The sequence below is a fragment of the Crinia signifera genome, chromosome 1 (genome assembly GCF_055691185.1).
Source record: "Crinia signifera chromosome 1, ASM5569118v1, whole genome shotgun sequence".
Classification (NCBI taxonomy): domain Eukaryota; kingdom Metazoa; phylum Chordata; class Amphibia; order Anura; family Myobatrachidae; genus Crinia; species Crinia signifera.
In genome coordinates this window covers 99,193,344-99,220,209 of record NC_139217.1, presented here as the reverse complement: position 1 = coordinate 99,220,209, position 26,866 = coordinate 99,193,344, and the positions used below count along the sequence as shown (strand labels likewise).

General features: G+C 43.6%; 1 protein-coding gene across 1 annotated transcript in view; it reads right to left on the bottom strand.

Moving 5' to 3' along the window:
* Window positions 1-22,825, bottom strand: part of VEGFC (vascular endothelial growth factor C) — a 150,116-nt gene extending 127,291 nt beyond the window's left edge. Inside the window, exon 1 of the mRNA XM_083170786.1 lies at window positions 22,253-22,825. Within this exon, the coding sequence (XP_083026912.1) occupies window positions 22,253-22,366 (114 nt within the window). The 5' untranslated portion in view covers window positions 22,367-22,825. The remainder of the gene's footprint in view (window positions 1-22,252) is intronic.
* Window positions 22,826-26,866: the final 4,041 nt, after the last annotated feature.

Below are 26,866 nucleotides of genomic sequence, written 5' to 3'. Positions count from 1 at the left end.
GACAGAGTCCCCACACGGGCCCGGTACAGCGTCTCAAAAAATATGCGCTCTACCTCCACCCTTGTAGCCGGGTCCAACTTTCGCAAATTGTCAGCTAATACACTCCCCACCCGGTCCGCATCATCCTCATCCATGCTCATCAATCTGTTGGCAGACTCCAGGATCTTGGTGGTTGCCACGTCCGCAGCATCTGGAGTCTGCCTCGGCCTTTTGCGTCCTCTTCGTGATGGCGCTTCTGCTGGAGGTTGAGCGCTTGTTTGAGGTTCAGCAGCGCTGGTCGTGGCGGTTGGTGTGGGGGTGGAGCAGAGGGTCGGTGAAGGCAGCTGTGATGCCACCTCCAGCGATGCCGAAGATTCCTCCTCAAATAGCGATGGCTGTAACAAAACAAGATGATGTATCACTATCGATTTTTAACACTTCCATATATTTTTATATCTACGCAGAAGAACGCAGCCCACACACCACCATGTTGCTGCCATGGATGAAAGTGAGCTAGTTGAAGAGGCGTTATGACTGGCATCTCTGGAAACTAATTATTTAGATACCAGACATACCAAATACTAATTTAAACACCAGAAATGCATCTATGCGAGCTAAATTAACAGGGATGAATACATGCAGTATTTTATTGGTGTTGGCGCTGTGGATTGGCAGAATGATATTATTTCGTTAATTTTAGACAACAAAAAAATATTACAATAATCCGCGCCAGAAAGACTACAACAGTGTAGATACCAGGGATTACCAATGGCAACCAAAAGTTCCAAATACAAAAATATTCCAAATACTGAATATTGATCACTGTGTTCTCAGGCGGATAAGAGTATAGCTCCACCACTGAGAAGAACCAGAATTAGGGCCACAGAGAAGGTCAAATTGACGATGTATAACCAAAAGGGTGGGGTATCGCCCCCTGCAACTGACCTCTCTGTTGTGCCCAACAGAGAGGTCAGCTGCAGGGGGCGATACCCCTCCTTTTAATTTTACATGTTCACAATTTTTATACTGTACTTGCTGTTATATTTATCTGGTTTGAAAAAAAAATTTAAAAAAAAATCCGTCTACTTACTGTGCCGCAAAGGGTGTCATCAGAAACCTCTTGGTTGCACGCGGAGGTGGAGGGGGCAGGCTGGTTCCTTGAAGTGTTGCCCACCGAATCCCTGGGCAGCTCCTGGTCCACCGTGAAGGCCAGCAGGTCGTAGTACCACAGCCTGGGCACATAGACTTGGTCTGCCCCTGCCCCAGACCGCTTTGAGGACTCAACCTTATTCAGTTCTTTTTTAAAGACGGTCCTCATATTGGCAATCCGAGTCCGGACCCACTCTACATTGGCTGTGGGGTAGTAGGTCTGGCTCACCCTCACCAGCTCCTCCAGAGCAGATAGCCTCTTCTGCCGATTGGAATGGTCTCTGGATTTTGTGTTCCAGAGACAATTTTGATCCCTGTAGGCCTCAATGAAGTCCTTCATGAACTCGACATTTTTTTCTGCCATGGTTGAATTTCTGTTCCAAAAAATTAAATAAAAAGGCATATTATTTTCTTGATACACAAAGCACACCATAAACCATTTAATGTACAGGTGTTCAGTCTGTGGGCCACTAGATATACTGTAGCTATAGTACAGGAGTTGAAACTCTGTGGGACATAGGATACACGGTCACTACAAGCCCCAGCATACCCATGGCCCACAGATTGAAGTCCCTGTCATAGAAAACTACACATTTTGTTTTAATACTCACCGAAATAAATGTCGATACAGTCCGGAAAATTCGCTGCGCTGCTCCGATCAATCCAACAGCAACGACGGAATATTCTTTCGTGCTGAACGTGGCTTGAAACACAGTGATTGGATGAGCACACGAATCTCCGCCCCACTCACGTGCTTCGCGTCACACAGACACGGGACATCGAGGAGCCATGTCGGAGGGTCTGGCGCCACCGCATATGGGGGAGGCCAGTACAGAACCTACAGAACCTTTGTTTTCCAATTCAGCACTGATAACAACAGATAAAGAAATCGCTGACAACAAGGAGAAAAAAGTGACGCGCGCATCCGCCATGTCATCTGCAGAGGTGGAACTGATGGTCAAAATGCTGGATAGAAGGGACTACGATTGTTCGAGAAAAACATACCCCAAGACAAATTATAGAAAATAAATTATTATGCAGCGTGTATGCAAGGAGATAAAGGAGAAGTTTGGGAAAAGAAGGTCCAAATACCAGCTCCAAAAACGGTGGTCGGACCTGAAGCACAAGGAGCAGGCCAAGCTCAAGAAAATTCGTGGAATTATTAAAAGAAGTGAGTCCAATGCCCTAGGTAGCTTTATTAATATACTGTCATGATCCATTACATTTTGTGTGTTTTGCTGACATGTTGCTTGTTTTTACTCAGAGGAAATCCATCCCAGGAGAAGACATGAGGAAGGCAGAGACAGGGCCTCCAACCTAAAAATAAAGAAGGAGAGTACAACAGGTAAGGTTTTGTACCAGCACACCAACAGAACAACACATGTTTTATACACACAACAAGGGGTAGTAATATGTCACTTTACCTTGTCACTATAGATGATATCCAGGCTGCGCAGCCGATGGAAGGGACCGCAGAGGGCCACCAAGTGATTGCGATCACCAGCAGTGTAGATGGTGAGTGTATACTGCAAATCATCTTTATGGGATAGTGACGTATCATTTGTGGAAAGGTAAACCTTTCTTTATCTGTACTTATTATAGATATCATCGAGATTTCAGATGTCAGTGCAGAGGGGGAGAAGAACACACCATCACCTGACACGTCCAGCGACGAAAGCACAATGCAAGAAAACATGACACAAGTCCATAAATGTCTACAAGAACTAAGCGGAAAAGTCCATACCGTAGCCCAAAAAATTTCAAAAATCCAAAAAGGCGTAGCAGTAGTACACTCTTTATATGAGAAAATTTACAACGGTTTGCATTGTAAAGTCAAAAAATAGTTTGTGTACTTTATTTAACTTTTTTTCTCCTTCTTGTTTATTTGGAGGCCAGAAGCATGGTGCATGTCGTGGCAAGCAGTCTCACGGCAGCAACGCATCCCATGTGAGCAGGCCGGGATGTTCCCATGTGATGCGTTGCTGCCGTGGGACCGCTTTCCACTACATACACCACCATGTTCAAATGTGTTTTTATGTTTTTTGGGTGGGTGGGCTTTCCTGCTAAACCTTCACACGTGGCACTTATGTCATGGCAAGCAGTCCCACGGCAGCAACGCATCCCATGTGAGCAGGCCGGGATGTTCCCATGTGATGCGTTGCTGCCGTGGGACCGCTTTCCACTACATACACCACCATGTTCAAATGTGTTTTTATGTTTTTTGGGTGGGTGGCCTTTCCTGCTAAACCTTCACACGTGGCACTTATGTCATGGCAAGCAGTCCCACGGCAGCAACGCATCACATGTGAGCAGGCCGGGATGTTCCCATGTGATGCGTTGCTGCCGTGGGACCGCTTTCCACTACATACACCACCATGTTCAAATGTGTTTTTATGTTTTTTGGGTGGGTGGGCTTTCCTGCTAAACCTTCACGCAAGCACCTGTATGTGATACTCTGTTCAGGTCCGACCACCCAAATAAACAAAGTGTTCACAGTATTTTTTGTCAGTATTTCTTAATAAATGTTAAGTGTTTATGCAGAACAATAATCATCACATATCTATCTATCTATCTTCTAAAAACTATATCTGTCAGGAATGCACACACAACAAACTATATCTGTCAGGAATGCACACACAACGATTATTTATTTCAAAAGGAATGCACATACAACGAATATTCTTTAACAGCATGGCGCGGAAAGTACGGGGGAGAAGACTTCCTGTTGTTTACATGCTGCGCTGATGGAGGGATGACGCAGCTAGTCAACACCCACATGGGCGTGCTGCTTTTGGGAGGAATGATCGCAGGAACGGGCTGCATATCGATCGAACGTGCGTACACATGTCACTTTTCTTTCGATATGGAGCCGTCCTGTCGGAAGAATATTAAGCAGCAAAGAACCTGCGACCGACCGACCGTGGACGGCCAAGAGCGTTTTTGGCCGTTTATCGATCGCAACGAAGGGATCGGGACAGCGTACACATATATACAATCGAACGGCCGTTCGTCCGCAGATCGGAAGAACGGCCCGACGATTGTACATATGTGTACCCAGCTTTAGGTCAGGCCTGGCCAACTTGTGGCTCTCCAGATGTTGTGAAACTACAAATCCCAGCATGCCATGCCACAGTTTTAACACTACCTTATAGCAATCCTGTTGCAAGGCATGCTGGGATTTGTAGTTTCACAACATCTGGAGAGCCACAGGTTGGCCAGGCCTGAGTTAGGTGTTTTAATGCAACGGTCTTCATACAGTTTAGTGTACAGAAAACAGAAATCAAATAATCAAATTGAAACACCTTGCTGTCCGATGCGAACTATACACAGATGACGTAGTAGATAGGCGACCAGATAATGCTGGAAGCTTTTGGCACTCTGCAGAGAACAAAAATAAAACACCAGATTTAAACTCAAAACAGCAAACTCTAGCTAACACCAGATTTGAAGTGTGAATTCTTCCTTAACTCCTGCAACAGTTCGTAAAACAAGCAGGCAGACCGCTGACCAATAGCAGTTCCATTTCGCTGGTTTCGTATGAAGCTCTTGTTCCTCATTCTTGAGAACAGTGCGTATTAGGCATATTATACGTACAGAAGTCAAATTTCATTCAGGTTCAAAGAACAGCTGTCTAGTAGACAGAGCTAAATCTTATTGGACATGGTTAAAGCAAGATGTGGTTAACAACCCAGCAAATAGGATGCCTGCAGTTAACCCCTTCATGACAGAGCCAGTTTGTGCCTTCATGACAGAGCCCTTTTTTTCAAATCTGACATGTCTCACTTAAGTGGGGATAACTTTTTTTTGCTTTTACTTATCCCAGTGATTTTGAGATTGTTTTCTCGTGACACATTGTACTTCAAGTTAGTGGTAAATTTTGGTCGATACAGTCTGTGTTTTTTTGTGAAAAATACCAAAATATCGTGAAAAAATGGAAAATTTAGCAATATGCAAAATGTCACATTTTCTGCTTGTGAGACAAATAATCATACCACTCAAAATAGTTAATAATTAACAAAGACCATATGTCTACTTTATGTTGCAATCATTATTTCAACCCCCTTTTCATTTTTTTGGACACTAGGAGGCTTCAAATATGACTAGCAAATTCTCAAATTTTCAAGAAAATTTCAAACTCTGATTTTTTTAGGGACCAGGTCAGTTTTGATGTGACTTTGAGGGACTTGTATGTGAGACACCCCCATAAATGATGCCATTTCAAAAACTGCACCCCTCACAGTATTCAAAACAGCATTTTGGAAGTTTGTTAACCCTTTAGGTGTTTCACAGGAATTAAAACAAAGTGTAGGTGAAATTTCAAAATTTCATTTTTTTTGCAGATTTGCAATTTTAATACATTTTTCTAAGGAACACAGTACATTTTACTAGAGAAATGTGACTAAAAATTGATTCCCCCAATTCTTTGGTTTTCATAAATATCCTATATGTGGCCCTAGTGTGCACGGTGACCAAACCACAGGCTTCATAATAGAAGGAGCACCTACTTGATTTTGGAGCCTCCTTTTTATGAGATTATTTTTTAGGCACCATGTAGGTTTCTAGGCACCATAAGATGCTAAAAGTTAGGAACCCCCCCACAAGTGACCCCATTTTGCAAACGACACCCCTCAGGGAATTCATCTAGGGGTATAGTGTACATTTCAAACCCCCAGGGGTTTCACCAATTGTGGTACAACTGGGCAGTGAAAATGAAAAAAAATAATTTTTCATTTTCACAGCTCAGTTGTATCAAAATTGGTGAAACCTCGGGGGGTTTGAAATGTACTCTATACCCCTAGATGAATTCCCTGAGGGGTGTAGTTTGCAAAATGGGGTCACTTGTGGGGGGGTTCCACTGTATGGGTGTTTCGGGGGTCATTCAACCAGAATCTGTGCTGCAAAATCCAAAAATCACTCCTTCCCTTCTGAGTCCTGCCATGCACCCAACTGGTATTTTTTGGTCACATGTGAGGCATTGCCGTACCCGGGAGAAATTGGGGCACAGATTTTGGGGTGCTTTGTCTCCTTCATTCCTTGTGAAAATGAAAAATTTTGAGCCAGATCTGCATTTTTGTGTAAAAAAATTTAATTTTTTACACAAAAATGCAGTTCTGGCTCAAAATTTTTAATTTTCACAAGGAATGAAGGAGACAAAGCACCCCAAAATCTGTGCCCCAATTTCTCCCGAGTACGGCAATGCCTCACATGTGACCAAAAAATACCAGTTGGGTGCATGGCAGGACTCAGAAGGGAAGGAGTGATTTTTGGTGGTGGAATGAATGGTGGGTGCTATGTCGCATTAGCAAGACCCCCGAAGCACCAATACAGTGGAACCCCCCCACAAGTGACCCCATTTTGGTCACCAGCTTTGGGAGGGGGGCTGGCGCTGCGGCTGGCGGGGGGGTGGGAGGGGTGCTGGCGCTGCGGCAGCCGGGTGGGTGGGAGGGAGGGGGGCTGCCGGGTGGGAGGGGGGGGGGCTGGCGATCGTTGGTGATCGGTGCGGTATACACACACACATATATATATATATATATATATATATATATATATATATATATATGTGTGTGTGTGTGTGTGTGTGTGTGTGTGTGTGTGTGTGTGTGTGTGTGTGTGTGTGTGTGTGTGTGTATATATATATATATATATATATATATATATATATATAGATAGCGCAGGCCTTATGCTTGCTGGCGAATCGCCAGCAGCATGCTGCTGGCGATCCGCCAGCAACACGGCGCGCCATCTGACTGAGACGCGCGTGCGTCCCCCACGCACGCGCGTCTCAGTATCCGGGCGGCCGGGCGGCGAGGCGGACACAATACTGTCCGCCTCCCGCTCGAGGGGGGCTGGGGGGACCCGAGGAGGCTGTGGGGGGGTGCGGGCGCCCGGTGTGGGCACCGGGCGACCGAGGGCAGCACCGTCGGAAGGGGACGCGCGCGCACCTCGTGCGCGCGCGTCCCCTTCCGACACACAGATGGCGCGGGAGCAGGGAATGGCGATGGCGACGCCATCGCCATCCCCTGCAAAGATGAGCCCGGCCCCATCTGTATGTATATGTGTGTGTGTGTGTGTGTGTGTGTGTGTGTGTGTGTGTGTGTGTGTGTGTGTGTGTGTATATATATATATATATATATATATATATACACACATTTGCAATACTTCTTTTTTATTTTATTTTAACTTTTCTAGCAGCATGATGCTGCTGCTGCTGCTGCTGCGGGGGGGAGGGGGGAGGAGGGCAGCGCTGCGTGCGCACCGGGGGAGCCGGGGGAGCTGCTGCCGCTGACGGGAGAGTGCCCGGCGGGTGGGAGGGGGGGGCTGCACATCGGTGGTGATCGGTGCTGCACCGATCACCACCGTTTTCTGTGTTACCGAGCGGCTTAGCCGCCGGTAACACAGGAAACGCTGTGATTGACTGTTCAGATTTGAACAGCCAATCACAGCGATCGCCGACCGGGGGGGGCACCCCTGCCCCCCTGGGCGACGAGGGGGGATGTCTGCTGTCAGGGACAGCAGACATCACCTAACTGTCACTGCGTCTCTAGACGCAGTGACAGTTAGAAGTCATGACGTATATATACGTCATGTGTCGGGAAGTACTTCCCGACCATGACGTATATATACGTCAAATGTCGTGAAGGGGTTAAACTACAGACACCAGCATCACAACCGTAACATCAATGAGGATGCAGATTGCAGAATTCCAATCAACAGCATCCCGAACATTAGTATGTGGGGTGTGCTAACATTAGACCAGGGTGTTATGCTAAGAAGGCAGGGGGAAGGTTTAGGCAACAAACTGCGAGGGTTAGGCAACAGGGTACAAAGACATACCTCCCAACATGACCCATTCCAGGAAGGACAAAATGCTCTGCTCCTGGACATCCTTGCCAGTGGCAATTGCAGAGGTGGGACTGCACCACTGTCCAAATTCAAATAGGGGAGCCACAGCCGCCAGTGATCCTTGACTGTGGAGTTTGGGGTTGCAGTTGGTGCAGCTCCCCTATCTGAATTTTTGACGTTGCTACAGCCCTGCAACTCTGCAAATGTCAGTGGCATGGAAGTCCAGGAACAGAGCATGTTGTCACTACTGGAATGGGTCATGTTGGGAGGCTTGCAAAGGTTAGGATTAGGCACTTACTAGGGGACTTGGGGTTAGGGTAGGGCAGGGGGAAGAAAATATGGCATTCAATCCGCATTCCAATAAAACAATAGGCATTATAGGTTTCCGAAAAATTAGCTATAGAATCCTGCAACATTAAGCATACATTTACTACAGGTTAAAATTAAACCAGAACCAAGTCTAACATAGAACTTCTCTCCATAGGCAAACAACCTGTTTCCTGGGAACCCCGTTTTCCCATACCCTGTCCAACAGCCATTACATGCCATATAAATGGTGGAATGGAGCCAGCGCAAGTGCCAATAAGGGGGTACATTTATTAAAGCTTCTAATAGCCCATAGCAACCAAGCAGTTTGTCTAATATTTCTCTATTGCATCTTAGAAATTGATAAGACAGTCATAGATCACATTGAATAACCCCCTAAGTTATTATTAGTATTTTATTACATAAACTGCACGTGTTCCTACTAATTGTGCATCCTTCAATTGCTTGTGTTAAACATTTGGAAATCCTCATCCAGAAAGCCTGCGTTTGCCTCCTCCCTCCCTATACTCAAAAGAACTTTCTGATCCCCAAATCAAAAAATGCTGCATGACTACACTATTACAGTATGTACCCATTTACATCTGTCTAGACCAGGGCTGGGCAACACCGGCCCTCCAGATGTTGATAAACTACACATCCCAGCATGCCTTGCATCAGTTTCAGCATGACCACATAGCAAAACTAATGTTTGGGATGTGTAGTTCATTAACATCTGGAGGGCTGGTGTTGCCCAGCCCTGGTCTAGACTAATATGCAATTTGTGACTTTAAGCTCATTTAACAGCTATTTTTGTCTTGCTTCATTACGGAGTTTGTTCTCAACTTTAAGTGCTGTTTAAGTTGCTGCAAATGTTAATGGACAAACCATAATTGTTGTCCATGATATTTTTTTTCAGTTGTATTTCTGTATTTGTTTTAGTTTCTATACTGATTCATGTTACACGTTTTTGGTCTTCAAATATATCTTTGTAGACCCAAACATAGGTAACAACATTCATTTTGTTCAAGTTGTAGTTATCAATGGAAGATTTATGTATGTACACTCCAAACAGCTACCTGTTTGGAGTGTATTTCTTCATGAGACAGGATTGCCGCTGACAATATCTCTCTCTCTCTCTCTCTCTCTCTCTCTCTCTCTCTCTCTCTATATATAGGCAACGATTAACCCGCACCCATCGGATTTCTTCAGGCTTTAGGCAATGTTTCGGGGGTTAATTCCCGTCCTCAGGCTTGTTACGGGAATTAACCCCCGAAACGTTGCTTAAGGCCTATGGCGTCCGAGTAATTATTTGATTCTGAAGAAATCCGATGGGTGCGGGTTAATTGTTGCCTACATTACCTATGTTCTCCTGCACCGCGGTAATTAATTATATATATATATATATATATATATAACAGTATGGTAGCCACTGGTGGTGGTTGAAATGTTACTCGACGACGGGGGGTTGCACACCAGAACGTAGTATAATACATTTTTGGTTAATTTCTAAATTCCTGGAGTGCTTTGTTTTGGACCACCACTAGTGGCTACCATACTGTGCTTTTAATTATTTCAAGAAAGGCACCCAGGTACGTGACTACTAAACTCGGAGTGCAAGTTCTTCCAACTCTCTCTCTCTCTACTTTGTGGATAAAGAAGGCCTGGTATAGAATATATCCAATATACATTGGTCTTCATTTCTGAAATGCAAAATGACTGAGGCTTCTTCCAAAACTGAAGTGTTTGAGCAACATTGGGCAGCATTTGGGGAGGATGAGGACAATTGTCAGCCAATTGAATGTATAAGATGGGCATTTCTTTGTAAGTACAGAATAAATGCACATCAATGCACCTAGATTTTCAGAGCAGTGCAGACATGGAAAATATGGGATTGTTGCGAAGGAGTGCATATTACGGGGTGCTTGTTAGCATATTCACCTCTAGTACACTCACAAATGGACACTATCAGCTAAATGTAATAAGGTCTGAGCTCGCCCGGGGTGCAGGATACTGGCCGAACTCTAATGGTGTGTACACACTATAACCTTTTTTTTTTTTAAAGCGGCAATCATTTATATTGCCGCTTTAAAAAATAAATAAAAGGAGTTCGACCAGCATCTCACACCTCCAGCGAACTCAGACCAGATTTCATTTTGCAACATGTTTCAGTTCAGTGGTAGCTGGGGAGGTATGTCTGAAATGAGTAACATGACAAACATGCCAGCTGTACTTAACAATATTTACCTTAATACTGTAAGTCAATGAGTGAGGAGTGTTGTACCAGACTACAGTAGATATTGTATACAGGTGATGGAACAATTCCAAACAGTAGATGGCAATGCTGCTTCAGGTTAGAGATGTATCTTGTCATATGCAGTCTATACAATGCATATGTAAACACTTTACTCACTTCAGTCTTGCCACTTATGCTGCTTTTCCACTGCAGACCAGTTTAAAGTACTGGTAATCTTAAATGGTATTTAAAACGGTATTAGCATTCCCACTGCAGCAGATTACCGTTTTAAATACCATTTAAGTACCATTCCCATTGCAGTGAACCGTGTAAAATGTAGAGTTCCTAACCCCCCTCCCCAGTGTAAAGAGTGCCTAATCCCCCATCCCCCAAGTGTAAAGAGTGCCTAACCCCCCGTACCTGCCCTGTGCCCCCAACTCCCCTCCCCTTGTACTTACCTGCACGGGGATGCAGGGCAGTGGGGAGGCAGCGGGGGTCCATGCGGGGTACAGGCAGTCCCAGTGCCTGATGAGAACTAGTAGTTCTCACTTTGCGCATATGTAATGAGTGGCTCTTTATTATGCACGTGAACTCATTACACATGCAGAAAGTGAGAACTACTAGGTCTCATCAGGCACTGGGACTGCCTGGAGGCTAAATAACGTTTAAGAGGCATTCCCACTGCCTCTTAAACGTTATTTCAACGTGTAGGACTCTGCTTTAAAAACGGGTTGAAATACCATTTAACTTTAAACGGTATTTCAACTCTGGCACTTTCCCACTGCAGCCTTAAACGGTAAATTGCGCTGAAAATCGGCAATTTACCGTTTTTTAGCTGCAGTGGGAAAGGGGCATTAAGAATTCTAATTAAGGAACATAGGCAAGAACTATGGCAATGTAATTATAAAGTTTGGGTGCACCTGTCTTTTAATGAACAGATGAGAGAAAATAGACATTCCTACCCGGAGAGAATATATCTGTTCCCCGAGCAGCTCATAATACCCGGGAATATAGATTGTTTATCTGATACATTCCTTGCAGTAGAACACTTGCATAACACATAAAATGATCTACTAAAGAGTCATGAATTGTTACAAAAGAAATAGCTGAAAACCTATGGTAACATTATTATGATGGTATTGTTTCCACTCACTCAGAGGTAATGGAACGTGCTTCACTTCTGATGAAGTCATTAACACATTCAGCACTGGAACACTGAGCACTCACTGGAGGAAACCGGTCATCCAGACACAACTCTACGGCTATTAAGCCCTGTTTGCTTTGCTTGCTTATGGATGAGGCATATAAACAAACCCAATTATAAACCAAAGGAGTGAGATACATTATAATGAATAAAGCAATTATATTAACGAAGAAAGTGATCAGGTTATAGACCAGATAATTACAATTTATCCTCTCTATACATTGCAAGAAGAAATTCTGTACCTTCCGGATGCACACAGAAACGCAACTAGGGACATTCTCCAATAGAAGTCAGTTCTTACAATGGGGTGTATTCAATGCTCCGGCGAGCGGGGCATAGCGTTCTCCATTTTTCGTTCATTGTGAATTCGCCATTTTTTTCTACCCCTCACTATGCCTCCTGCTCATCCTATTCAATGCGTCAGTTGCTCGCCGCCCCTGATAGTGAGCATTGACCAATGCTGCGTACGAGGAGTTAGTTGTAGGCAGTGTTCAAATATTGCAAAAATATGCAAATTGGCCTAAAAAGAGGATTCCAAAGCAGCTGATGTGTAAAAAGCTGTGTATCTCCTCAAAGTCCAAACGAAGGAGTGAGGTAGAAGAGGTGAATCATGGGTAATAACTGAGGGGAATCATTGGTAGAATAATCAGTGAGAAAAAAAATGCATCATGAGGGGGGGGGGGGTGAAAAAACACACAAAAAATCTATTAATGTGGCGCTTCTATAGAAAAAAAAAATATAGTTCCTTCAAATAACAAAAAAAAATAGACTTGTAGACACCAAAAAACAAAACAAAACAAACAAGAAAAACATTTATTTTATAAGTACCTATGTTGAGTTCACCTAAAAAAAGATACTGAGAGCAAAAAAAGAAAATGAGCAGCGTTCTCCATTTTTGTATTGAATACACAAACGGCGAAGTACACAAAATTTCCTATAAGAAAGCAACGGCGAACAATGGTGATGACCAAGCGGCAAACAGGGCAAAGCTCTTTGTTTATTTTTGGCAAACCGGGAGCGTTGAATAGGGCGATAGGGCAAACCTCACTGAAACAAAAAGCTAAATGGGAGCATTTAATATTGCCCAATGTGTAAAGTATAGTGATCGCTTTGAAAAAGCTGTCAGTTGGACGGTGAAACATGTCAGGGAGCACCTGCTGATTTGATTTTATTGGGTTACTGGCGAATTGGATATCTTGTTCCTTGGAGTATCGACTTGGTACATATACTGGACTGTTTGCTGGACATTATTTCCATCTGGTACCATCTATTCTGGGACACCACCACCTGCATAATAAGGATCGTAGGGGCGCATCTCGTCGAGGATACCCACAATCCCAGTGGGCCAATATTCTTCCTCCAGCGTCACTTATCCGGCAAGGTATATGGACCCCATCACAAACCAGCTACAAACCACATAAAAATTGCCAACATACAAGTACCAACATACAAGTACCTCCAATAACAATTCAACAAGAATCCAGCCTATAAGTATCATACCCATTCTTTTTCTTGTATTCATTCTCAATGTTATTATTTGTATTTTGATATTTTTAACTTGCAATTGTGTACACGTTTTATACCTGTGTAGTGGATATATTCCACTTTATATTGTGTAATGAATAAATATGCACAGCAAACCACAAGCTAATAACTCAGTGCTATCTATAAATTATGGGAAGGTAGGAGGCACAGGTGTCTGAATCTACCGCTCACTGAGAAATATGGAATTGACTTTGTACTATTTAACTAATTAACTGTGAAGAGACAGCACTTCCATGTGCCAGGCACAGAGATACAAAGAGCTATGCCAAACAAACAGAAGAAACAATACTCTAATAAGAAGTTCACCCAACAATACCCCCCTCTGCCCTGTAAAGGGCCATTGGGGACAGGCAATGCTTTGTAGCAAAAAGAAAGCCCCAGGTTTCCATCTGACAGCTGTTTTAACATCATACGATATTCCTCAGACAACGATACCATAATCATACAGATGAGAATGAATTACCAGGAATATAGAACCTGTTTGCCTTACTAGTGTGCCAGGGTATTTGCTGTTAGGATATAAAAAGTGTTGTTCTACATGGACTACTAAAGCCATCCAAAATCATAGCAAAGATAGCATGGCTTCTGTTGACTTCTATTTCCATGAAAAGAAATACAGAATAGTTTTGGGGAGAAAACACGAAAAGTACATAGCAACCTGTGATGTTTGTAAACGAGACAAGCAGAATCATGTTCCATCATTCTTTTAGAGCTACTTCGTTATGTCACATACAAGATTTATTTTTTATGCAAACACTTCATTGCTTGATTAGAATGCTGGACAGCACAAAAGACAAACAAATGGTATTGTGAAAGGGCTATACACTACGGCGACTTCTCCCCTTGGAGAAAATAGACAGTGATCGGCCTTGAGCGGCCCGGGATCTTCCCCGGTGATAGGATCGCAAGTGATCACAGCCAAGCCTCCCTGGTTTAGAAGCAATCCAAGAGATTGCTTCTGCAGCAGGTGCAATTCACAATGCGCACAGGACTGCACTGGACCTTCTGTCTTTCACCTGCAATTTGGGCTCTTTTAATCATCACAATCTCAAGAAAAAAAGCACAAATTGCAGTTAAATTGTCTGGGACCTTGTGTGTGTGGGGACCTTGACTCTAGCACAATCAAAAAATAGAAAAGATTTTGAAATTGATTAAAATAAACCTGGGATTCATATATAAAAAAAGTTATACAGGTGCCTTTAAAACATCTCTAGTTGAGCCCACAGGTTCATTATAAGTGACTGTGGGGCAGATGTATTAAGCCTGGGGAAGGGAAAGTGTCCGGAGAGAATGCACAAGCCAATCAGCTCCTAGTGCGGCCTACAGACGGCCGCGATTTCAGGTCATTTTCTAAGCAGTCTCACCAGATCGCTTAGAAAATGCCCCTACATCGCTCCGGCGATTAAAATCTGGCATGCTGGATAAATCTAGGTAATCACCGGTCAGGGCCAGTGTTCTCAACCGAGAACACTGGCCCTGACATATCGCTCAGCACCAGGGGCGGATCCAGGATAAAATGACAGGGGGGGCACCATGATAAAAGGGTTTGGGTGGGGGAGGGGTGGTGTTAGTGGTGCCAGTGTACATGCTAAGAGAGCGGCAGGAGAGGGTGGGAATGGAATTAAAAATAGGCCCTGGCATTTAAAGTACGCAGGCCCAACATGGCGACAAAAGTGAAGGATGTAGTTGTGCGTTTCGGAAAAGGGTGTGTGGCCACTCAACAGGGGGCGTGTCAACACCATATACAACTTCTACACATTATGCAACAAAATACTAGACCCCATTATACTTGCCCCTTACACATGATGCCAAATGGAATGAGCCAAAATTCACATAATGCCACATGGATTGAGCCAAAATTTACATAATAACACACACGGATTGAGCCAAAATTCACATAATGCCAAATGGATTGTGTCAAAATTCACATAATGCCACACGGATTGAGCCAAATGCATAAAATACCATAGGGATTGAGCCAAAATTCACATAATGCCACATGGATTGAGCCAAAATTCACATAATGCCACACAGATTGAGCCAAAATTCACATAATGCCACACGGATTGGGAAAAAATTCACATAATGCCACACAGATTAAGCCAAAATTCACAATACACTTCATAAACAGGGACATTGTCCACCAAAGGCTCGCATTAAACATTTACACCATAATGTCCATTACACGTTAAGTTACACGCCATTATGTCCATTATGTGTTATGCCAAACACCATAATGCCTATTAAAAATTATGCTACATAAGTGCTGCTTCTCTACATGCTCATTGCCAAGGTTTCCATGCTCATTGCCAGAGGTTCCATGCTCGTTGCCATGTGGGATTACATGCTCATTGCCAAGGGGGAATAAATGCTTGTGGTAAATAGGGGACAGACACCGCCAGGCAGAAGTGATAGCCACTGACAGTGGCAGAGCCTGGCTGTATTCAGAGCACTGCAGGTCCCGGCTATTAGAAATAATGCCCCTTTCACACCTGGAACTTTTGGTTCCAGAGTAATCTGCCCTCAAAGAACATGATCAGCCATGAAATTACATTTCAAAAATAAAAAAATCGGTTTACACGCAATATCTCTGGAACCGATTGACCCATTTGGACCAACCTGGTATCATATTGAAGGCCCAGCGATTTGGAATTGCATGAAATCAACCACATGCTTCTGTGATGCCAGGGCGGGAACTGGCAGCCATCGGAACCAGGTGGGGGTCGGAATTGACGGGTCCCATATTATCCTATGGGGAAAAAACGTTACAGGTTTGCCAGGCGATATCTCTGGTTCCCGGGGGGGCTAGAGACACGGGGCTGGGCTCGTTGGAAAGCCCTGGTCCTCAGCTACAAAATAAATGACAGGGGGGGGCACGTGCCTGGGTGCCCCCCCCCCTGAATCCGCCACTGCTCAGCACACATCACTGAGCTGAGCGATCCTGAGCTATCTACATTGCTCAGAAACATCTCCCCATGTGGTTAGGTTTCTTATCTGTCAAGTTACAGGCTGTGTTTGAAAAATGACAGCTAGGGGCTAATTGGCTGCAGCATTATCACCGAACACTTTATCACTTCACCAGGCTTAATAAATCTCTACAGTGTCTGCCTAGCAAGCCACTGGCCATTAGGAAGGTGTTTTCACTAATAAAACGTGGACACCAAATGAAATTGTAAAAGCAAATAAATCAGTTATATTTTAGGCAGGTGATGTTTAGTGCACTAATAAAAATTATTTTGATACAAGGTTACTGGTCCATTTTAAAAGAAGTTTGTTTCTATAAGTGTATTTTACATCTGTATTCTCCTCTGGTTACACTTACAATAATTAAAATTGGGGAATGGTTTGTTGTTGATTCATTCCCCCTGCTGTGTTCCAAAATCTGAACATGTTTAAAACTACAGAATGTGGCAAAACAGCGAGCTACCGGTACAATGGGCCTCACTGGTAAAAGCTCAGTGCATTCAGAAAGTCTGAAAAGGAACAATCTTTAAAACGCATCTCAAGTTTCCTAATTTCCCAGCACCTATGTCAGTAGCAGCTGTGATTAAATTATGATAATGTTGCAAGAGGAGTCTAGTGTAACCTACCTGGGGTGTCACGGTCTGCTTTGATGCTTATACAACAGCCTGGTCTGTATCGGGATACAGACCAGACTGTACTAGTAAAACTACGTCAGAGAATGACAGGCAGGAAAGAGGAACTGCATGGGTTTTGAAAGATGCAGGGTGCTAGAATGAACACTAATTTTAGATTATATACCATACTTGCCTACCTTCCCGGCCATGAGTCTTCCAAATACAACAGCCTGGTCTGTATCAGGATACAGACCAGACTGTACTAGTAAAACTACGGCAGAGAATGACAGGCAGGAAAGAGGAACTGCATGGGTTTTGAAAGATGCAGGGCGCTAGAATGAACACTAATTTTAGATTATATACCATACTTGCCTACCTTCCCGGCCATGAGTCTTCCAAAAACCGGGTCCCCCTCCCAGCCCCCCAGGAAGGTGGGCAAGGCTCCCGCATTCCCCCCAGAGCCCCCGCTCCCCCCCCCCCGGAGCTGGGGAAAGAAGTCCTGTAAATCGCGGGTCCGGAGGAGGGGGCGGGACTAAAATGACGCAAATCATGTCATTTTAGCCCCGCCCCCTACTTGCGGACCCGCGAATTGTGGCGATTGTGGGCGGGGCTTTGATACGGCAGCCTTGTCCCCGACCTTCACATTTTGTTGTCCTCTCCGGGCTTCTCCCGCAGAGAAATCCAATCTGAAAACATGCCGAATTGAGTCAGGGAGGACGGCGCTGGGTGAGCAGCAGCCGCATCTTACACAGCACCGTCCTCCTGTCCGCCATCTCCCGTACCACCGCACTCACCTATCCCGCCACCAGGGCCGTGAGAGCAGGTCACCTAGCCCCGTCCAGCCTCCCGCCGCTGTGCTTACCCAGTCCCCACGCCGGCCGGGTGAGCATCAATCAGCGGCCAAATGCGACATCAGGATTTGCCCACTGATTGAATAATAGATTCCGGCGAAATAATGTCGAAATGGAGCCGCCATCAATTGAATATACCCCAATATATTATACAAATTAGCTTGATGGACTCAGCAAGTCATCCTATACACTTACGACTCTCTATACACTTATGACTATGTGGCCACTACGAGCTCCACCAACATCATTAAGTTTGCAGCTGACACTGTAGTGGTGGGCCTGATCTCTAACAATGATGAGACAGCCTACCTAGAGGAGGTTAGCAACCTGGAATCTTGGTGCCAGGTCAACAATCTCTACCTGAACATCAGCAAAACTAAGGAACTAATAGTGGACCTCGGGACAAAGCGGGAGAAAAACTACCAGCCACTGACCATCGACGGGACCCCAGTGGAGAGAGGAGACAGTTTCAGGTACCTGGGTGTCTACATCACGCAGGACCTGACATGGTCCTGCCATGCCAACTCCCTGGTGAAGAAGGCCCGGCAACATCTTTATCATCTTAGATGACTGATGGACTTTAGACTATCCTCAAGGGTACTAAAGAATTTCTATGCCTGCACCATTGAGAGCATCCTGACAGGAAATATCACGGCCTAGTTTGGTAACAGCACCAAAAAGGACAGACAAGCTCTCCAGAGGGTTGTGCGATCGGCAGAGCGTACCATCCGTATCGAGCTTCCAGATCTGGACATGATATGCAGAAAGTGATGCTGAACAAAAGCCAGGAAGATTATGAAGGACCTCAGCCATTCCAACAATGGACTCTTCTCCCTACTGCGATCAGGGAAACGCTACCACTCATTGAAGGCAAACACAGAGCGAATGAGAAGGAGCTTCTTCCCGCAGGCCATAAGAGCCCTCAACCCGACCTCCTAGTACCAGGACTTTCCTTCCTTCTTTCTAGACATACCCCACACAATCTCTCTATCTACACTCTTCCTCAGCCGATCTACTTATTCTAATGTAAAGTAGGCAAGTTGTATAAGCAGTTGTATAAGTATTTCACTACATATTGTACTATGTATGACTTGTACGTGACAAATACAATTTGATTTGATCCTTCTGCTATGGACGTGCCATCAGGAAACAGAGCATCTATTAGCATTTAGCATAAATTGATCTGAAAGATTATCAATCAGTCCGATAATACACTATAGAAAATCTATCCCATCAGCAATCATGCATAACCTGCATTCAGAAATGCATGCAAGTATTGCACCTATTACCCCAGAATCCTGACATAACAGGGTAAACAGACAGATGTATTCTATATCATGTGTTACTTCAAAAGAACAATATAACCAGTTCCACTCAGTATAGTAACTGAACGTTCCCACTGTACCAAGACACAGATCTGACATTTGCCTGACTATTCCCTATATCCTATTTTTCATTTCTTTTCTGCCAACTATTTTACAGCTGCTAAATGACTAGCTCCATGATTTACTGTCCTTCATTCTCCAAGGGGGGACAAAGGGAGACAATTCAGTATAGGACCACGTTTGGAATTCCCATTCGAGTGAAGTTATTTTGGATATGAATAGAATTGTAGAATATATAATTGTATATCATAATTATAAAGTGTCACCAATATAAGAGTGACGTTAAAAAGAGAAATTTGCTAAACATTTTAGCACAGTTTTGGTTTTGCGTGTAAAATTCTTAATTTAAAACTATGATCATACAAAGCCTAAAAATGCCAAATGACACACAAGCCCGTAGAGTTGGAGATTAGGGATGCAAGGATCTGCCAAGAATACAAAAAAAAAAAAAAAAGTTGCAAAATGTCAAATTGCTTTTTTTGGAAGAGAGCTGTAAGCATTACTAAAAATGTGAGCAGGGGTCAGAAGACTTGGATTAATCTCTGCTTTGGTTGTACTGTATCGTAAGCAATGTAATCCCAGTTTATTCAAATTTCCACTGCTGAAACGACTACGGTTCCCAAATCCTAGCAGAGTGAGGAGCGTATCATTTTAGCAACTGGTACATTCTGACAGGTCTGAAGGCCGGTCTACCAACTTTCACTTTACTTTTTGCTCCCAGCTAATTACTCATGCACTGTTTGGAATGTAGTAATCTGCGGATAGGAAGAAGAATACAACTTCCATCGTTACAATGATCTCAGTTGATAAACTATGTCGTTTTTGGTTTTCATTAACATTAGATAGGACGGTCTGTGCGTTTCCCAGGTACAGTACATAAGAAAATCTACACAATACAGCAATTCCATAGTCCCCCCAAAGTGCCCCCATACTCCCCCTAAAGTAAACATGGGGAAAATATACATACACATGTACATAATAACATCATAACCATTGTGTCACTGCCATGATGATCAGCACTCCATAAGCCTGCGAGCAGGGCCCTCATACCTTTTGATGGTCTGTAAATACCCAGTTTGTTGTATCACTGACTCTTATTGTAAAGCACAACGGAATCTGCTGCGCTATATAAGAAACTGTTAATAAATACATTTCACAGTGAATATTTTCATCTGTAATGAAAATCCCCCTACTATGTACTATATGAAATCCACAGGGATAGTAGTAGTGATAACCGGGAATATAACACAGTGCATTCAAGTTACTTCACTGGCATTTTTGGAGACATTTTTCCCATTTGTGCATGCGCACGGTGTCAGTTTCCAGAATGGCAGCCAGCAGTGAACAGAAGCGGCGAGACCAATCGGAAGCTCGATCAGGAAAATATGCCTCCATAAACTGAAAGCAGTTCAGATGGCATCTTTAGAGTAGCTTCACATTTTAGAGTTTGGTATTAAAGGCATCAGATCATAGCCCCACTGAAAATAAATACAAAATCTCTTGCATTAGGCTATTTGTAAAAAACAGGAACACAAAAATAATTATGCATATACTGCTGTTTCTATATAATAATAAAAAGTTTAATAAAATAGGCCCCTAGTTCACAAAACCTAGATACACTCTGGGAGCAAGGAGACACGCAGAATTGTAAATTAATTGAGACTTGGGGAAAGTTTCCAAGATGGGAGTTCTATGAGCAACCAGTAACAATCTACTTATTTATTAAGCATCTTCTAGAAGAGAATAGATTTATTTCATTGGTTTCCCGGAGTACTCGGAGGAAACCCACACAAGCACGGGGAGAACATACAAACTACACAGTTAGCACCATGATGGGAATAGAACATGGTGGCTCAGCAATGCTAACCATTACACCATCTGTGCTGTAACACACAAAACAATATATATTGAAGCGACCTGCTACTAATTGGATGTTATGGCCACTTGCTCCGAACACCTATATGCCAGAATAAATAATTTGCTGTTACATGTATTTGATCGTAATCTGTAAATAGTCACTTTAATGCAATTAGTTACATTTTTTGCATCAAAAGGTTCATTTCAAAACTATGAAATATATCACAGAACAAGCAAAGAGTTGTTTTTTAAAGTATACACAAACATTAAAGGCCCAGAAGGAGTACAAATTCCAGCCGTTACCTTTTTACCTACTGGTCAGTTGAATAAATACCACTATCTCCTGATGTCTCTGTTTATCTAACTGTAATTAGGTAATAATACCATTGCCTTTTCCAATTCTGGGAACCTGCTCCAGGACCAGACCACCACAATATGGTGTATTTTAACCCACAGCAAATATTTATTCACATATAGTGCCTGTATATTCCATCGCACTTTACAAATAGGGAACAAAAAACAGCAATACTGTTAATAACAGACACAGATGAGAAACTGACACCTACAGCAACACTTTCTAGACTGCTAGCTGGCTCCTTTGGTTCTTCCCCAGTCACAGAGCAGTTCATACAACAGCTTTGCAGACTTAAAGGAACAAATTGTCTCTATCAGTCACAAGTGAGTGAAAACACGTGCTGGCATATTGAGTGGAATTCTTAGGATGTCAGATTAACCTGTTAGCTGCTGGGTACAGTACAGTCACCATGTATGAAGAAAAAGAAAAAAAAAAAGTGCTCATCTTTTATGATACTTTATATTGAGTGTGTTCCTTGGAAAACCGAGGTACTGTAAGGAAGTCACCCCAGACACCCTGCACTGTGGAAACCACTGGCACCAGTACATGTCATGCTATTGTGTAGCCCAAACTCATTGTTGTCTGCGATGACATCATAGAGGCAGTGAGACTTCTCCATATAATAAATCACTTAAATACAAAAGAATTTCACAATCATTCCTCATTGTAGACTTCCAGAAATTATCTCCGAATACTGCAAAACACTTAAGTCTTTCCTCTCCACCTATTCTGACATCAGAATAGCCCCAAGTTAATGGTATTTATTAAAGTTGGAGTAAATATTTATACAAGAAACCCAAATCATGTATATTAGAATTGGCACAATCTAGTACAGTTTATATAAATGCAAATTAATCTGATGCAGTTTCCACCTAATGGGATGGAAATGGGAACTGGGACTTGTGGCAGAAGTTGGCTGTGCCACCACAACGTGCCACCCACACCCACAAGCTGGGCATGCCCTTACCTTGAAGTCACCAAATTCCGGATCGTCGTAATAGCCTTGCCCTGACTCATAAGCTATGTCCCCCTGGATTAATACTGTGTATAGAAGAAGTAGTGCTACTTTCAGCAAGTGCATTTTCCACTCCGGGATGCGGCAAGTGCTTGTGTCAGTCGGGCTAGTGCTCCTAGTACACCCTCACTCAGTCCAGCAAGCCCCACAGCATCAGCCTCTTCCAAGCAAGTGATCCAGAGCTTGCCAAGTAATGGAACAAAGTTGCCTCAGGAAATCGGACATCCGAGTTCATTGCTACAAGCGAGTTTGCGCCCAGTGTCTAGTGCCAGCATCGGTTAGACGTGCGAGATCGCGACAAGCCTAGTAGTAACTCGCACGTGTTAGGAGGGGTGCCTGGCAGATGTCAGTGGGGTACAGAGGCAGCGATCCCAGCCCGCATGAGCACTGTGCGATAATGAGAAGCATGCAGGGATGGCAGGTCTAAGCAGTGCGTGTGAGCAGGAGGAGGAGGCACACAAACAATCATACCTCCCTCCTCTCATCCTCTGATTGTTAGTAAGTGCTGCTGGTCTCCTCCTTCTCGCACTCCCCCCTCCCTGGGTGGAAACGTCTTAGTACCACTGTGATGAACAGCTGTTCTTGCTGAGAAGTGCGCATTTCATGGTCGCCATTCCAAGGGTCCTTCATCTCCAGGGGGAAAGTCAGGTTTTAAAGGCATTGTCCTTGGAGATGTTCCAGACTGCCATCGATGGTTGCGCAGCCCCTTATCTTTAGATCTGTGGGTGCGATGATGACCTCAGTGTACTGTTATAGAAGACAACTATTTAATATAAGAAGTGAATGAAACAAGCTGAGATGTCACGTTGTGCTGTGGGTGTCATCCTTTATGTTTAAATGACTGAGATATTTCCTCTACAAAGTAGCAGAGTTCTCTGGAATCAATATGGTTTCTTGACTTTTTCAATTGTTCCACATTAAGGCCCTAATTCAGATCTGATTGCAGTACAAATTTGTTTGGAAAATGGGCAAAACCATGTGCGCTGCAGGTGGGGCAGATGTAATGTGCAGAGAGAGTCCTTTTTATTTATTACAGTAATGTCATAATTCCTTATTTCATTGTGGAACAAGGATTCAAAGCTTTTATAAAGGGATCCTCAAATCCAGACATGTTTTCCTTGAACTGTTATCCATCTTGGAACAATTTAACTCTTTAAATAAATCATGTTCCTATTTTACTAGGAATCATATTTCATAGATGTGACATCACAAAAATATAATATTACACACACACACACACACACACACACACACACACACACACACACATCTATGGTACACTCACACATTTCATTGGCCATACCTCACAAATAGTTGCATCATATAGAAGGCTGTTATTGGCCATAAGCAATGTATTGGATGTTCCTCAAATATATCATTTGGTTAATTTTAAAGGAAAATAAATGAAATGGTGGAAAACGATAGACGGCAAGTGTTTTTCAGTAAATCATAATCTTTACAGTATTTTAGGGTGCCGAAAAATGTCTAAAATTGGTGGAAGTAAAACAGATAACGGACGTGTTTATCAGCCAAATTATACTATTTAAACCCCTCAAAGTGCAATCTTAGTAATGCTGCGTTCTCATTGCCGCCCCTGCAAAATCCCGCGTTTTTCTTGCTGGATTTTTGGCGGGGCACAGAGCTTCTCAGCTCAACAGACCCCCTTCATACTGCACCTCACACCTGGGAATTTCCCGTGTCTGCCCCTTTCACACTGCTTTCCATGGTCTGCCTTCAAACAAATGTGTGGAATTTGATTGGGTGTTAGGAAATTTGTACAAATTGCTGTGATTGGCTGTTTAAAAACCAGCTTTTATTGGCTGGCTGTCACATATTACATGATTACATCCCCCAATGAGCTTTTTTTTTGCCATCATGTGTGAAAAACACGAGTCTGTGCCGTTCACACTGACATACACCCGTGTATTACCCATAAAAAAACCCTGCAAAAAACCTGTGTCGAATTCCCGGGGCATAACACCCGGGAATTTGTAAAAGACCCTTTCACACTGAGATGCGACACGGGAATTTTCCGCTTGCCCCGGAAAATACCCGGGTTTTTGCGGCAGTGAGAACGGGGTATAATTGGGGAGGGCGTACCAGATCCAGGTCACAGTGTCCCATAATTTTTACAGATGTAGCCAGCCTCATTTAGCCTCTGCTACGTTGTGGATGCGACATGCATGGCGTAATGTGTACACATGCTGCTGCGCACATGCTACATGAATCGAAGTCACACATAACTGGTGGTGTGGCGCAGACCGGCACTCCCATCACAGATGCGACTTGGTGCACCAAATCGGCACTAGCGGCTTATGATGAAGCCACAATGAGTGTAGCTACATCTGTACCTTAAAATAAATATTTTCCCTCTCTGTTCACCTGCTCACCATCAATTTGCAGAGAAGATTGCGTGTTTGGAACTGGATTGCAAATGAAATTAGCAGTGTGAATTTGTGGTAAGAACAGCTCACACTATTGACCCATATGTGACAAATATTTTTCATTTAAATCTATTTTCCAGACATGTTCGTATTTAACTGAGTGCAAGTTTTAAATGCTGCATAATCTGCTTGTAATTCCTGCAGCAATCAAGATAAAATTACCACTGTTGTGGCAGGTTTACTGCATCTGGGCCCTGGTGACTAATGGGCCCACCATTACCCAGTCCCACATGACCATTATGATATATGATTGGCCGAGTGCTAGCAGCAGGGTGGGCCCAACTCTGAGGGAAGTGGCCCTTATCACAAGGAAGCTGGGCTGGCCGTGTGTGTGTGTGTATGTGTGTTTGTGTGTGCAGCCGCATTAGTCTGCCATCTGGGCTAGACTTGATAGAAAAGGCCTGCTGCCTATCAGCATTAATGAATGCCTAACTGAATCTAATAACTTGTTTAGACATACAACCCTTGAGTTTCCCTGCTCAGACCCTGGATTTTATCTTCTGCAAGTTCCTGGGTTTTTGTTTGAGACCCCCTTTCACACTACTCGACGGACCTGGGAAATTCCTTGGTAGTGTCAATCGGACATAATGCGGGTCGCCAACCCGGGAAGAAAGACCTGGTAAAAATCCAGACATAACAAAATCCCGAACATAACAAAATCCCGGATTGATGCGCTGTCGTGTGAAAAAACCTGGGATTTTGGTGGATGTCTAAAAGTAGTATAATTCCCAGCCATGATCCAACATCAAACTGAGTAACGCACATCGGGCATGGCCCCCTCCCACATATATATGCCACTGTGTCCTCATTATTAAATTGTAGGGCCCAACACTGAAAAATAAGCAGTCCCCTCCCCATGGAGTCAGTGCTGTGGATAATGTGGATGGAGCCAACCACCTCCATCTCACACATATACCCAGGCTTGCCCCATCCACATCCATCTAACACATATATAACCCTGCCTTCTACAGTATATCTCATTAACATATAATCCAACCGTGCCCCTTTAATCTCCTACGCACAAACAATTACCTTGGCCCATTGCCTGTCACAGATATATGTCTTCTTGATTCACCGCTGTCAGCTGACGTTCCCCAGTGTGCTAGTTAGTCTGCCACAATCCTGCAAACATAATGTTGCCTTCCCTTTGACATTGGAGTAATTTTGCCATGAACAGGTTGCACTTGTGAACAACAAACACAGATAAGGATGGGTACGCCATTCTAAAAAGTCACCACTTGTATATTTATCCAATTTTTTCGTCACATTTAAAAGAAACCTTTATAGGTGTACCTCCACCTATCACTGTGTGAGTGAGGTACGCTCACATAAAGGAAATTCATCTTCCTCCCCTTTAAGGGAAGTAATGTCTTAATTTTACAAAGCAAATCTACACATTTGTTGTTTATATTTTATTTTTATGTACACCTATTTGGAGCCAAAGAGGTTAATCTGAAACCCTGAGGGACAGTACAAGAAAAGAAAACGCTACGTAATTATACCCCGCCATAGATACTGTGAGTGGGGTACGCCCGTCCATATCTCTTCTGTTTTTGAATTATTTGGATACCATCTTATACATGCTGAATGTTATGTAACCATTGGTTCTCCTGTTGGTTTTTTCCCTATATTGCCGGGAGTATATTGAAAGAGAAATATCCAAGGTGTCGATAAGATCTACTAGGGTACCGACGCTTGATATACCATCACAATCCTCTGCGCCTTAAAAGTCCGGAACCCCAATCTGTGTTTGTTGTTTGGTAGTGTAAAATTGTTATTGGGTGATAACTGTGGTTAGTACAGACTTTGAGGCAGCAATAGCGCCAGTAGGCGGCCATATCCTATATTTCCACATTCTGTAGGTTGCACTTGTGACTGCATCACGATTGCTGCATCCTTGTGTGACTCATTTGTGGGAGTGTATGCACAGGTGCAATCCTGTTAATCAGGGTACATTACACAAACACCTACAGGCTCTCTAAGACAGGTGCTGGATGACAGCCCGGCAATCAGGATTCCGACGGTCAGTACTCCAGCATCAAAATCCCGACTGTTTGAATGCTCAACAGTGGGAATCTCGACTGGGGGTCCACAACCCCCATATAGGGAGATCAGAACCTGG